Below are 15944 nucleotides of genomic sequence, written 5' to 3' on the forward strand. Positions count from 1 at the left end.
ATGAAACAATAAACGCATAATAAAAATTAATTATAGATAAACGTGTTCGGAGCATAAATGCCGAGTTTTATGCCTATAAAATAAAGTAATGATATAGGCCTACTATGATGTCCCCCGACGCAAAACTCTTTATTTTCCGTACCATCTTGCAGGTACGTTTTAATTTTACTCTTCCTTGGTTTTCCATCAAGTAGGTCTAAACGATTACAATATTTTGTTGCTTTAAAAATGTTAGTTAGTTTTTGTTTGTTTGGTTTATTTGTTTACCACACACAAATAATAATAATAAATAGTAAAAAACAAAATGAAATAGGCCTATACTATAAAGATAAAACATATATTTTCAGCGCATTTTTTACTACGGCTCTTAAAGCTTGGTTCCCACTAGAGACGCAACGCAAGGACGTAACGCAACGTAAATGATTTGACCAATCACAAGCGATGGATTATTCGAACAGTGGCTTGTCATTGGTCAACTCTTCTGCGTTGCGCGTACATACTTGCGTTGCGTCTATAGTGGGAACCACGCTTTAGGCTTTTAACGCAAGAATGTAAGCGATTTGACCAATCACAAGCGATGGATTATTCGAATTATCGCTTGCCATTGATCACTCGTTTGAGTTGCGTATACGTGCTTGCGTTGCGCCCTAGTGGGAACCAAGCATTAGAGAGAAAAACATTTGTATATAAAGTAGGCCTACAATGAATAGTGCGGCGCATATTAAATCGAATTGTGTCATCATTTGGGAACGCTTTTACTCTCTTTACTTTATTACATTTAAATCTCCATTTTCATTAATCGGAACGAATGTACACAAAAACATTAAACATAGGCCTAGGCCTAAATAAATAGCAATTAATTAATACTAATGCTTGGTTAGTAACGGGTCGTAAACAACTAAACTCGATGACGTATAAAGCTTGGTTCTCACTAGCGACGCAACGTAACGCAATCTACGCAACGTAAGAAAATGCCCTTCCACTCATTGTGTTTGCCCCCGCCTGCGTGAAATCAAACCTACGATGTTTGCAGCACTTGTGATTACGCAATATAGCACTTTGCGTCGATACGTCCCTGCGTTGAGTTCTAGTGAGAACTACGCTTAACGCGCGATGCAATACGACGACAGTGAATGGTTGAGTGTTTTATTTAAAATAAGTAATACAATCATAACAAAAAAATACAATTGAAAAATGATGATAAACTCATACGAAAAAACCATTTATTTAGGCCTACACAAATATTTAATAAAGATAATTTTATTTTTATGAATATATTTTAGTAATAAAAGAAGAAAAAAATAAAGATAATTTTAAAAATAAAATTCACAAAAATGGAACATCAAATATAATAATACAATTATATGAACGTGAAAAAAATTGATAAAAACGGTAATAAAATCATAAAAAATTATGAAATCATCATTATAAATAATCGGTTTTAAAGTAGGTAATTAAAAGATCAACTTGATGCAAATAAGAAACAAATAAATTCTCGGAATTGCAGCTTTGTTGCAGGTATAGAATAGTAGGACTACTGCTGCATATAATTCAGTAATTTATGTTTGCGAAATTACTAATTCCTTTGCGGCAAGTTAATTAGGCTATGTAATGTAATGTATTAATTACTATAAAGAGGAGCACTTGTTTGAATGAGAAGCTTATTATATCGGTGGTGTGTGAGAGGCATGCTATAATATATTCTTCTTCCGACATCACACTTTCCGCTATTTGTTCATGCTTGTTTGTGTTTAAGTACGGCTCTCACTTTAACGCAACGCAATTTCGCAACGCAGCGCAGCGACGTATTGTGGCAAAGTTGTGTATTGCGTAATCGCAAGTGCGAACCAACGACGCAATAGTGTTGCAAACGTTGTTTGATTTCACGCAGGATGGGGCAAACACAATTATTGGAAGGGCATTTTGTTACGTTGCGTATGCTAGGTAAAGCTTGGTTCCCACTAGCGACGCAACGTAACGCAACCTACGCAACGTAAGAAAATGCCCTTCCAATAATTGTGTTTGCCCCCGCCTGCGTGAAATCAAACCTGCGATTTTTGCAGCACTATTGCGTCGTCGGTTCCCACTTGTGAATACGCAATACACCACTTTGCGTCAATACGTCGCTGCGTTGCGTTCTAGTGGGAACCACGCTTTTTGCGTAGTGGAAACCACGCTTTACAGTTACAGCATGAGGCCAAGAGAAAACGCGTTTCCGAAAATAGACAAGATACCGGATAAGACCCTCAAACTAACTAGATTAGATTACTTCCGGATGGCCAACCCGCCGGGCCCTGTTGGGAACAAAGCGACACACGATATTACCAGCCTTTATGTATCGTGAGCATAGATCTCTCATGATCGATAATACATGTGAATTAGGACTGTGTATATTGTAGGCCTTTTGCTTTATGTTATATATTCATATATAAATTAAAATATATAGGGCCTATTACAAAAGTAAATATTTTCGAAATTTTTCTCCAAAAAAAATCTCTTAAAATATGTATTTAACACATTATATTTCGCATGTTACTTTAATCAAACTTTTAAACAGTCGATAATTGGCCATTTTTCGACAAAAATCGCTGTACTAGTATTATAAGTACAGGGAAAGTTTTGAAAAATGACATACTCAAAATAATATAATGCGTTCTGTGCATGTTACTTCAATACATATAATGTGTTCTGAGCATGACATACATAGCCTAATGTGTTCTGCGCATGTTACTTCAATACATATAATGTGTTCTGAGCATGACATATACAGCCTAATGTGTTCTGCGCATGTTACTTGTAACTTCAATACATATAATGTGTTCTGAGCATGACATATATAGCCTAATGTGTTCTGCACATGTTACTTCAATACATATAATGTGTTCTGCACATGTTACTTCAATACATATAATGTGTTCTGCGCATGTTACTTCAATACATGTTTTAGTCGTTAATTGGCCATTTTTTGACAAAATTCGCTGTACTATAGTAGGCCACCATGGATATTTTTTAAAAATGGCAAAATTTAGACCCCTTTTAGGCCTACATACAGGATCACATATTATTGTGATCTGCGAGTTACCTCAATACATTTTCTAAACCGTCGATAATTAGCCATTTTCGAAAGAAATCGCTGTAGGCCCTATTATAGTAAGCCTACAGGGATTTTTTCGAAAAACGTCCAATAGGCCTATATCCACTTTTTAAAATTCTATAACTATGCGATAATATTGCCATATATATATCTATATTGTGTTATCGGCATCATATTATAGAGCCATAGTAACTAGTTAGGTCAAAAAATAAAAGGGTTGAAATTTAGCATTTTTTTCGATAAATGGCAAAAATATTCACTTTTTAAAATTCAATAATTATGCGATAATATTGCCATATATGCGCCTATATTGTGTTAGCATCATCTTGCCATAGTAACTAGTTAAGTAAAAAATAAAAAGGTCGAAATTTCGCCATTTTCGAAAATTTCCTTGTACTACAGTACAGGGATTTTTTTTCGAAAAATGGCCAAAATATCCACTTTTTAAAATTCAATAATTATGCGATAATATTGCCATATATATGCCTATATTGTGTTATCATCATCTTATAGAGCCAAGTAACTAGTTAGGTCAAAAAATAAAAGGGTCGAAATTTCGCCATTTTTCAAAAAAATTCCCTGTAGTATAGTAGGCCTACAGGGATTTTTTTCCAAAAATGGCCAAAATATCCACTTTTTAAAATTCAATAATTATGCGATAATATTGCCATATATGCGCCTATATTGTGTTATCATCATCTTATAGAGCCATAGTAACTAGTTAGGTCAAAAAATAAAAGGGTCGAAATTTAGCATTTTTTCGATAATTTTCCTGTGCTATAGCACAGGGATTTTTTTCGAAAAATGGCCAAAATATCCACTTTTTAAAATTCAATAATTATGCGATAATATTGCCATATATATGCCTATATTATGTTATCATCATCTTATAGAGCCATAGTAACTAATTAGGTCAAAACATAAAAGGGTCGAAATTTCGCCATTTTTCTAAAATTTCCCTGTACTATAGTACAGGGATTTTTTCGAAAAATGGCCAAAATATCAACTTTTTAAAATTCAATAATTATGCGATAATATTGTCATTATATGCACCTTTATTATGTTATCATCATCTTATAGAGCCACAAATTTCGTCATTTTTAAGTAACTACATTTTCTTACTGCAATAATAAATGCAATAAACAGGCCCCAAGCCCCCAAATAATTGCATGAACTACAAAATGAAGTGACTGCAGTAGAATACCAAATAAATACTATCGTATCGTGGAATAATGTCCACATGGTCCCTAGATGTTTTACAAATAGGCCTACAAAAACAAGACATGTGTAACACAAATTCAAGTGCGAACGACACTTATTATAATAACTTATTCAAGGTTCTATACTTTATAAACTGTGATCAGACATTAAATTACACACACATTTAAATATTAATTAATTAAATTATCAAATTATTCCATAGAATATATATAATTACACCAGCTTAAATTATTGTGATCGTTCTAATTTCTTTTCTTTTATTTATTATCTTAAACTTAATTGAGCAAATTTTGATTTTGCAGTCTTGAAGTTGAGTAGTTGAGTGGTCAAGCGCTTTAAGGCAGGGAATCCACAAAGCATAGCTATACAATCAGGCACTTCTTCACGATGGTAGAACAAGAGTCTTCTAAAGGCCAATTTTAGATAAAAACTTAAAACTGGAGATCCGGCGTACACAGCTTTGAGAAGGTTTTCATATAAAGCACAATGATATAACTACCTATTACATCTCCTTTTGGGGTAATGTTAGCATTTTTCGTCAACGACCTACTACGGATTTAAAAAGTTATTTAAAAGAAAATTAACATATTATATTTAAATTCTATTTTGAAATAACCTGTTTATTCGAAACAGACCCTATTTTAATACTAGAAACTTAATGGGTTACGAGTTTAGTTTTTATTTATCTCTATCTAACTTTACCTTCATAATAATAATCTAATATTAACACCATTTATTAAAAATGTAAAATTACAACATTACTATTGTTATTTGAATTTTCAGATCAAATCTGTCTTGTTTGAATAAATACTTAAAATGTAAACTTGAATTTTTTTTTCAATAATGTTCATTTATAAAATTACAATAACTTTCTCATAAATGTTAGATTTATCCTCGAATGACACCTACCTTCATTTGCATATATATACACATATATACCGATACTGTATGTACTATAATAAACAAATGAATAATACAAAAAGTAAATTTACACAGAAAGAAAGAATGGTACACCTGATTTATTTGCATAAAGGTGACACTAAGCAGACTATGAAGTAATAAGTGTATTGGTTTGTAAACGAGCAGTCTGTATAAATATGTGTTTTGAATAAATAAACATATCCATATACATCTGTTTGATTTGGTGTTTCTGATTCAGAATTCTTGATTCATTGTCAGTAATTCATGATAACTCTCTGTCCGTCGTTAAACACTTCTCATCTTCCAGCAATTCTTCAACACGTTTACGCTGTTGAATTAAGAACATTAGGAACCGTTATTCTACTGCAATTACTGCAGTAACAACATGTTTACGCTGTTGAATTAGGAACATTAGGAACCGTTATTCTACTGCAATTACTGCAGTAACAACACGTTTACGCTGTTGAATTAAGAACATTAGGAACCGTTATTCTACTGCAATTACTGCAGTAACAACACGTTTACGCTGTTGAATTAAGAACATTAGGAACCGTTATTCTACTGCAATTACTGCAGTAACAACACGTTTACGCTGTTGAATTAAGAACATTAGGAACCGTTATTCTACTGCAATTACTGCAGTAACAACACGTTTACGCTGTTGAATTAAGAACATTAGGAACCGTTATTCTACTGCAATTACTGCAGTAACAACACGTTTAAGCTGTTGAATTAAGAACATTAGGAACCGTTATTCTACTGCAATTACTGCAGTAACAACACGTTTACGCTGTTGAATTAAGAACATTAGGAACCGTTATTCTACTGCAGTTACTGCAGTAACAACACGTTTACGCTGTTGAATTAAGAACATTAGGAACCGTTATTCTACTGCAATTACTGCAGTAACAACACGTTTAAGCTGTTGAATTAAGAACATTAGGAACCGTTATTCTACTGCAGTTACTGCAGTAACTACATTTTTTTAATCGTTTTAATGTAGAAGTTTATGAGGCAGTCACTGCATAAAACAGTGTGTATGATTACCCCAAAAAAGGTTGCTAAAGAAATGTATAAGCAGGTAAAAATATAATAATTATTATTATTGGTTTAATTTTTATATAGTTAAGTCACTTAAAATAGTAAAGAAATGAAAGATAAAAAAAAATTTTTTATTTTGAATAGAATAATAAAATAAAAAAACAAACAAAAAGCAGATCTATGAAGGGGACTAAAGGATTCTAGTGTAGTTTATAACAGTAGAGTCTCCAAATACTGAGGAGAAAAACAAATTTCATGCTAAACCGTATGTTGGTAATTTTTAAGACAAAAAACAGCAACAACTACTAAAATTATGGTTTCCAATTGATGAGACCTGTATGGTAATTATAAAACTGACAAATACTCAATAATAACCTATAAACTATGGTTTTAAATGGATGATGTGTGTTGGTAATTCTAAAATAATAATAATGTACAATTTAATATAGCGCAAAATGGTGCCTCTAAGCACTGAACAATCACAGAAAATGTAGCAAAAAATTATTTTAATGTCGAAAGTGCAAATTAAAAAGGTGGTAAAATAAAAAACACCAAAACCTACAAAAACTATGATTTTTTTTTTAAATATGGATGATATGAGTTGGTAATTCTAAAATAGATAAAAACCAAACTAAACAATACTTTAATCTTTTATATTCAAAATGTAACCTGTTGATTACTAAATTAGAGAATTGTTTTTATGTGTTAATTCAGAAAAGCACATTATATATACTACATATGGAGCTATATAAACTAATTAGCTTGCGCTCTCTTTGTGATAGCATTTAATAGCAAACATAGCATATGTCCTATGCACTAGCTTTAGTGTTTTAATTTAATAATGGATATGAAACATGTGGAAAATCACTTCTATTTTTAATTTAAATATAGCTATTGAATGATTAATGTTTAAAAAAACACAGTATGGTTTGCTTGAAAATATGGGTCATCAAAATAATGACTATATTTAGGCCAGTGTTGTTGAAAATTAAAATCAAGATTTGGTGGCGTGGGTGTATGTGTGTTTTCTATGTTAGTTTGATGTCTACAAAAGAAAGATGTTATAAGAGTACAGGGTACTAGAGTATACAATATGGTGTTGAGAACTAATCCTATACAGCAAGCTGATAATTGGGCAATTAGGTTAGAAACAGCGTCCCTCGCGGTAGTAAAGCTCAGAATGTCTGTGAGCGTGCCATACAACTGTATGAGTATATTCTAAAAACGATAAACATTATCAATAAAACTAAGAATTTTACTAATATTTTACAGGGTTTTCGAGTGCTTATATATATCAAGTAATACTGTAACATCCTATGCTTAAACTATAATAGAGAAAAAACAAGTTGTAGTAACAAATGTTTTTCTAGATAAAAGTGTACATGGTGGTTCATAATTATAAAAGTAAAAAGAAAAATTATAAATTATTAAAAATATTGCTTACTTGGAGCTTATCAAGAGAATCTCCTGGGCTGTCATTATCAGGGTAAGGGGGTACTAGGACTTGCAGACGGACAGCCTTAATTGCTGTGGGTTGACACGATATCAGATGCTTGACTTCTTGGGCCTAGAAAAAGAATTTAAGCTTGATCTGTATTTTTTTATTTTTTAACATTTTTTTGCTACCATTACAATTATGACGATCATGATGATAATAAGGTAATAACATAATGATGATATTATGATGATATCATAGGCAATATCAAGAACTCACCCTATTTGCTTGGTATCTTAGTCTTATAACACGTAACCGATTCCTAGCCTCAGCTGCTCTGTAATAAAATAGTCATAATTAATAAAATATAATATGATATAGTATATTATTTATTAAAAATGGCAATGATGTGGGTATCAGTTGCTGCATCTCAATGGAAAAACAAATATAATAATCAAAAAGCTAAATCAAAATGATTAAAGTAAAACAGCCAGAAAAAAAGAAATTTCTGCGGAGCTTTTGATTTGTTTATTTATCTTTAATTAAAATTTAATTAAAAAAAATTAATCTAAAAATTAAAAGACTAGTCAAAATTGTTATGACTTGTTGGTGCTCTAAATCAACTTCTTTTTAACCCATAAAATAATACACACATTCATGTACATAGTGTTTCATAGATACTCTTCACTATTAAACAATAGCATATTGTGTTAATTAATTATTGTTACTAGTGAAGAACAAAAGAGGAATTTTTGATAATGGGAATTGGATGATAAATATCAGGGTGCCATTTTCAACAAAAGAAATATAATATGAATTATGATAGAAGAACATTTCAAATTCTGACTGGTTTAATTGTTTGGTAAAAAGCCAAAAACAACCATATTAAATACAAAGGTTATGGAATTTTTTCCAAAGATGCAGGCAATATAACTATTATTTTACCACATTTTATATTAAAATACAGTATTCTCTTTTACTGAATGAAATTATTTGTTCCATTGCACAAATATACTGTATATCAACGAAGTAGATCAATATTGTTCAAAATGTCATTTAAAGTACGTTAAAAATCTATTATATTACAATAAAAACTGGACGAGCACAAGAAAGACAAACGAAAACTTTGATTATCTAGTTAATTAAAATATTCTATTCTACTACTGTAGCATTAATTCATTTAATAAAAAATTATTTTGTAAAAAGACGAAAAATAACTGACAATGAAAGTATCATCCAGGTGTTTAAGTCATCATTCCTGCATATCTACCAGCTTATTGAATAAACTACTTATTTTCAAAACATAAAACTTGAATCATATCATAAAGTATGATATTTAAGAATTTGAACGGATCAGATTTCTACCCTTAAATGTAACTAAGGCATTAAGTGCGTGGTAACATAATTAGGGTATGTAATCAGATATTGACTTTAATAGTAAAACAAAAACTGATTTGATAAAGAATTGATTATCTAAAGCATGAAGGTATAAATTGCTCTACAGTATAGTAAAATAGTTTGCAGAAAACATGATTTGAAATTGTTGAGACAAATCATAATATATACTGATTTATTCCACTTGTAACAAATACAATATTACTATAATATAATTAATATGTAAGTATAAAGTATAATAATAATTATACTGTAATAATTGTATAATATACTGTACTGTATATTATATACTGTAGTATATATTTATTATAGTATAATAAAGTTTGCTTCATCCTGTTTGTAATTTACATATAAATTATATAAGTATAATACTGTAATTTAAGTACTATACTACTGTAAGTTGTAACTAAATACAGTACTTGTTTTGTTAGCTGTTCTCATGAATGAGAACATCAGGCCGTCATTAACTGTTCAGTTGGTATATGCATTGTCTTTTGCACAAGAGAGGCCAACAATTAATGAATATAAAACAGTACAAATACAATAAGTACTATAATATATAATAATAAGTACAATAATATTTAATAATATACAATATAATTAATAAAGTACCTGAAATCAAGAAATCAAAGCTTGTAGATAGGTCCGGGTAACAAGTTTATACAATAACACAAACTTCAAACATTTGAGCAGTGCCCAGAGTGAAAAACAGGCAGTAAAATATGTCAAAAAATGGTAAAAAACAACTGCGACCTCAGCACTGGAGGGCCACTTAGGTTTTCCTAAAGCAGGGGCTTCATGCCTCTGTGTTGCGCCACTGGATATGAGTTAATGTACTTAAGCAATAAGCTGGGTTTTAAATATTTGCGTTGTATTTGAAAGGAAGTAAGCAATCTATACACCACCAACAATTGGAAATATATAATCTTGAAAAGTTGATATATGCTGTTCCTTTCTACATTCAACCAAATTTTAAATTTTCCCATTTTCGTTTATCTGAGTATTTGCATTTTATTTGTGATGGAGTAAGGAAGCTACCAACAATTGCACAAATATAATTATAAAGAAAACATAAAAAACATTATTACTTGAATTGTTTATCTGAGTATTTGCATTTTATTTGTGATGGAGTAAGGAAGCTACCAACAATTGCACAAATATAATTATAAAGAAAACATAAAAAACATTATTACTTGAATTGTTTATCTGAGTATTTGCATTGTATTTGTGATGGAGTAAAAAAAATATATATAAAATTCTTACTTTAATTGGCCTATAAGTTGACTATGTTGTTCCTTTTCTACATCGACTTCATTTTTTATTTTCTCATTTTCATTTAATTTCTTCTGTTTTTCCTGGACTCTTTTTTTAGAATTAGATATTGCCTCCAGGGCATTTTTTGATGGTTCTTCATACTAAAAGTCAAAAAAAATAAGAATAATAAAAAAGTGAGTAATTACACATCTGGGATGTGTCTGGCAATTTGGGAGTATGGTATCTAAAAACTCAAAGACTACAACCAGGGGCGGATCCAGCATTATAGATTAGTGGGGGCTAAATATTTCATAAAACGATCCGTCACGTTGCAGAAAAATAAAAATAGTCATTATTTTATTTTAAAAAGTTAAATTTTAGGGGGTGCTAAAGCCTGTTTAGCCCCGTCTAAATCTGTGCCTGACAGACAACCAATTACATCGCAGCTGAACATGATGCAATGCACATGAATAGGATATAAATATGATCACTTAATCTTCCACAAATGCTGGATGCATTATACTCACTGCTAGATATTTACTCCTCTGTACTGGTGGAAGAGCATTGATTTCTCGTTGACTTAGTTTCTTCCTGTTCTGAGGTTTAAATTTCTCTTTTGGGTCAGAATTTGTTGGCTGTATTTACAGACAGGAGAAATGTGTATAAAAAATGTTAATACATTTATGGACATAGGATTGTTGAGGAGTATATAAAATATAATAATATTAATATATAACTTTTAATTATAAACCATGGATTAAAAAAACTCCACGTATAAACTTAATAATATACATACATTAGAACATTCATTTTACATACCCTTGTAGTACGTATTAATTATAAAATGATATTATAAAATGTTTACTAATGTATTGTTTTGTACTCAATTTCAATTTTCATAAGATACATCATTGTGTAATAACATGAAAGTTTGTTTTTTAAAAGTAGAATGCACTTATATATGTTTGAGAAACATAAATAAGCCCAAAGGGCTTTAAGTTCCACCAGAAAAAAATAATTCAAAAAGTATATATAATAAATGTTTCAAAAGTAGTCAATAAAAAAAAAATAAATAAAAAATAAAATGTAATAATAATAAGTAGGTCTAGTTTACTATAGCTACAGTATATAGCTAAACACTGCAGCCTTTTTTAGCTAGGAACAAATTGTTGGGGTTAATTTAAGGTCAACCTGAATTTAAGGTCAACCTGGATTTTACGGATCCCATGTTTTATGTACTGTACAACTTTCAGCCATAACTGTACATAAACTGTAATATTGTTTGTAATTTCAGGTGGTCACCAGTATTTTCAACTTCAAATTCTTCTGATATTAGTTATTCAATTAAGAAACACTTGACCTGGTTGGTTTGTTAATTTGGTGGAGAATTGCAAGAATTTGGATTGCAGTAAAATCCCCATGTTTTTTAACAAACTACATTTAATGTAAAAATAAATACTATCATATATGGTCCTATATCGATTTTTTTCGTCTTTGAACGGTTAAAAACGAAAAAGAATTCCTTCTCAAGTTTAACTTTGCTCGATGAAACTTTAATTTATACCTATGTCTATGGGTCCTTAAATCGACATCTAATTAAAAAAAAAATCACTTGAGACAGACTCCATACCATTTATAATTTTGAAAACTTGAATCATGTCAGCTCTATGGCATCTTTAAATTAAAGTTGGTAAATCTAATACCCTCAAACGTTCCTTATATGATAATTTACGTTATCCTGGAATCATCCTAGTAGCTCTTTGCTGAACTTTCTCAAGCAAATTTTGATCTCTCTTTAGTATAGGATTTACATACCTTATCATCTCCCATATTGCGCTGCTGCTACCCCTACTCAGGCCTACAGTAGGCTAGGTGCTTCTTGAAATTCTATATTTAAAAAAAAAACAATATAGTAGACTAGCATATTATGAAAACTACAATAGGCCTTTGGTGTCCATTCAAATATTTTTTTAATTAAAATCAAAGTGACGCTCTGTTTAGGGTGGCCTACTGTACATTTTATTATCTATCAGACTATATACAAATTACAATAAGCCAACCAATGGTATGGAAATATCCACCATGGAGTTATAATATCTCCACATGGACATATACATTCAAATAATTTTTTTAAATCGCGTCCACCTAAATAGTAAAGTGTAAAATTATACAAATATGATATATCTACAGTTCTAAAATTGCATTTTCAACAATAAAACCTCAATTCTAGAGAGATATAGACCTATAAAATGTTTAATAATCAACAAACTTTGCATTACAAAAGGAACTGAGTTCAATACATCAATATGTCTGTAATGCATCAACTATTACTTTACTACTATGTATGCCCTGCAGCAACGTAAAATTGTCGATATTAATCATTTTTTTACATATATATGGTGCTAAAATTTAGGTTTTATTGTTAAAAAGTGCAATTAGAACTCTAGAAATATCATATTTTGTATAATTTACACTTTATACTAGGTAGTGTATAGATTAGTAGGCTAGTAGTAGCAGGGCTACCGCCACAAACCATGTATGATGCATGGAGCGAGCGTTTTCGGCCACCTCGACTTGTATGGACTATACCATTATAAAAAGATGGGAAAATAGGGGTGTCCCATTTATTAATTGAGTGTGTTAATGTGTTAAAATACTGCTACTTTTGTTCTTTTGTTTAGTGCATTATGTTTCAGCAACAAAGGGAAAACAACTACGCCCTGCATGGTGTAGAATTAAATTCAAGTTTTCAAGTTAATACAGTATATTATGGCTCTTTATTTCTATATAATTTTTAGGTATCCTTCCCCTAATATATTAGGTGGATTCCCTAAGGTGTATATTGAATAATTTTTACGGATTTATAGATACAGAAAATATATAAAGAAAGTTTTTATTCCAGTTACAAATAAAAAATATAATTTACCTAACAGTAGTACATTTAATAAGATCTATCACATACTGATTATTAGGTAATCAGTAAAACAAATAAACATTATAATTTTGTCAATAAATCTGTACCATTTTGTTCCCAGAAAACACAGCGTTTGACATTGCATGTTTTTAGGTTTGGTTTTTCTAAAACGTTTTAAACACGTTTTTAAACGTTTCTGTGTAGAAATACATGTTCTAATTGAACAACGTTTGCATCAAAACGTTATAATAGCGAAAGCAAACGGAGCTGATAATGTCGCCATGAAGAGGATGATTGGTGTCTTCCAATATAGCATGGAATACATCGGCAAGCTGTTCGCTGTCAGAACGAGTCAAGCATTTGCATAGACAAACCAATTACTTTCCCCGCTTTACTCAGCACCTTCTCAATTCGGTCTTTATCTCCCTTACTGATATTCCTAGCCCAATATACAATATGCCCAAATAGAACATCACTGATTAGTAAAACATAAACATTCTATAGTACAAATATCCTGCTTTACCCCAAAGAACCGAGTTTCCTCAAGCAGTAGATTCCAGGTTCTTGGGTTTAAATCCATGTTGTTGGGATTTATCCCTTGCAAATAAAAAATATGATTTATCTACCGATAGGATTGGGCCGATTAGAATGCATTTGCCAACATTCTTTTACATATTTTACAACATTATAGAGTGTAGGTAATTTAACCAATTGTAATGTAGTATTTAGGATATTTTAATATCGATTGTACTGTAGTATTTAGGATGTTTTAATTCCGATTGTACAGTACTGTAGTAACATGTTTTAATTCCGATTGTATTGTAGTATTTAAGATTTTCTAATTTCGAATCCGACTGTACTAAAATTTAAAGTGTTTAAATCCAGATAGGAAAACATAGGCCTAGTATTTAATTAATATGCTTTAATTTTGATTATACTGTAGTGTTTAGTTTAGTTTTTATATATAATAAGTAAGTATACCTACTTATATAGTTTTTATTTATTTATTTATTCATAGGAATCACCTTTATATCAGTGTCACACATTTATCAGTTAATGGTGCATCCAATTTACAGACAAAATTACAAATAACATAAGCCACAAAGTTCTAAATACTAATACATAACATAAAAAAAAAATGTGAACAAATTAATTAATTAGATCTGTATGAAAATACATAATACGTAAATTGTACAATATATATAACTACAAAAATAAAAACAGAACAACAAAAATACAGAATAGGCCTAATAAATAAATAAAACTTACAGATACATCCTCATAGAGATGTCTGTAGCTTGTTTACTATAATTATTAATCAATTAGTTGAGAGTAACCCATGCTTTCATGAAATATTTTTTACAATAAAAATCAAAGATTTCTCCTAATGTTTCATTTTCAGTGAATAAATTGTCTAGCATAAAGTGGTGTTTTAATTCCTTAGATCCACAATTAAAATTATCCCAGTACATACTTAAATTATTGTCTATGAGGTTGTTCTTAGGATCAACGTTGTTTTGCATTGGGCCTTTGAAAACCACTCGTTATGATCAACTTGTTTATTATTTTTCCTAAATGGCTTTATCCAGTTAGTAGATGGTTCTTGATTAAATTTGTCTATAAAATTTGTTTTATTTAAAATATCTTTAGTTAATATAGTAATATTGTTACAAAATCTTGGCATTCCCTAACACAGTACCTAATAATAATAACATGCCTTATAAAAAGTACATGCATTGCTAGTTTTTGATGTTTTGTATTGTTCCTTGTAGTTTGTACTGTAGGTTACATAACAGAACAATTGTATTGTCTTCCCATTCAATAGACACCCTTCTCTACATAAAACATAATACACCACACCCCTATCATAATAATGGTATAGTCCATATAATTCGAGGTGGCCGAAAACGGCACCTGATCCCCCTATTCTACTAGGCCTATACTACACTACATACGTCGCTTATTAGACTAGGCCTAGGCTTATTATTCATAAGCCTAGTACTAGGCTAGCTAGTAGTAGTAGTAGTAGTAGGCTAGGCCTAGCTAGCCTACCTAGGCCTAGCTAGGCCTAGGCCTAGGCCTAGGCCTAGGCCCTAGTAATTAATTATACTTACTAAAAATGAGTAGTCTAGTAGAGGAGGTCTGATTCTTTCTGTAAGACCTAATTGAAAATACACTCCTAATATTAGCTATACATAAGATTAAAAAGAATCGATGACTCTCCTTTTTAAGCCCCAAACCAGGCCCAGCAGCCTATGTTATTATTTACATGTGTAGCCAGCGCGACGAAAAAGAGAACTACAGAGGGCGCCATTTTGAACACACCGTTTATTTTTCATAGTATTTAAAAATGCCTCTCTATTACAACATTTGTGTACAAAAGAATAGGGATTTTACTGTGTAATGTGAACTATTCCCCCCACTGATAAGAAAGTGCTTATTTTCAACAAGATCGTGTGACAGAAATAAAATTCCAACAAATATGAAACATAAGGGAAACTATAGATTGATAATTATTGGAATGTATGATCAACGGAAATTTTTTTTCCCGCACCTGGCGTTTGTCAATTTCTTTCTATTCAGATTAGATGGACCGTGTAGTCAAACGTCAAACGGTGATGTATTTCGTTTTTCTGTTTCATGCATCGATTATAGGCTAATCACGAATA

At 30.8% G+C, this 15944-nt stretch overlaps 1 protein-coding gene across 1 annotated transcript; it reads right to left on the reverse strand.

The window, feature by feature from the left end:
- Positions 1-5316: 5316 nt before the first annotated feature.
- On the reverse strand, positions 5317-15529 carry LOC144839884 (uncharacterized). The gene is made up of 7 exons (XM_078695455.1): positions 15390-15529; positions 12177-12248; positions 10889-10996; positions 10371-10522; positions 7992-8049; positions 7722-7844; positions 5317-5564 (listed from the first exon to the last, which is right to left on the reverse strand). The coding sequence occupies exons 2-7, from the start codon at positions 12189-12191 to the stop codon at positions 5499-5501; spliced, it is 522 nt and encodes a 173-aa protein (XP_078551581.1). The 5' UTR covers positions 12192-12248; positions 15390-15529; the 3' UTR covers positions 5317-5498.
- Between the last annotated feature and the right edge of the window lie 415 nt (positions 15530-15944).

This window comes from Antedon bifida, chromosome 4, assembly GCF_963402885.1.
Source record: "Antedon bifida chromosome 4, ecAntBifi1.1, whole genome shotgun sequence".
In the NCBI taxonomy this organism is placed as follows: Eukaryota; Metazoa; Echinodermata; class Crinoidea; order Comatulida; family Antedonidae; genus Antedon; species Antedon bifida.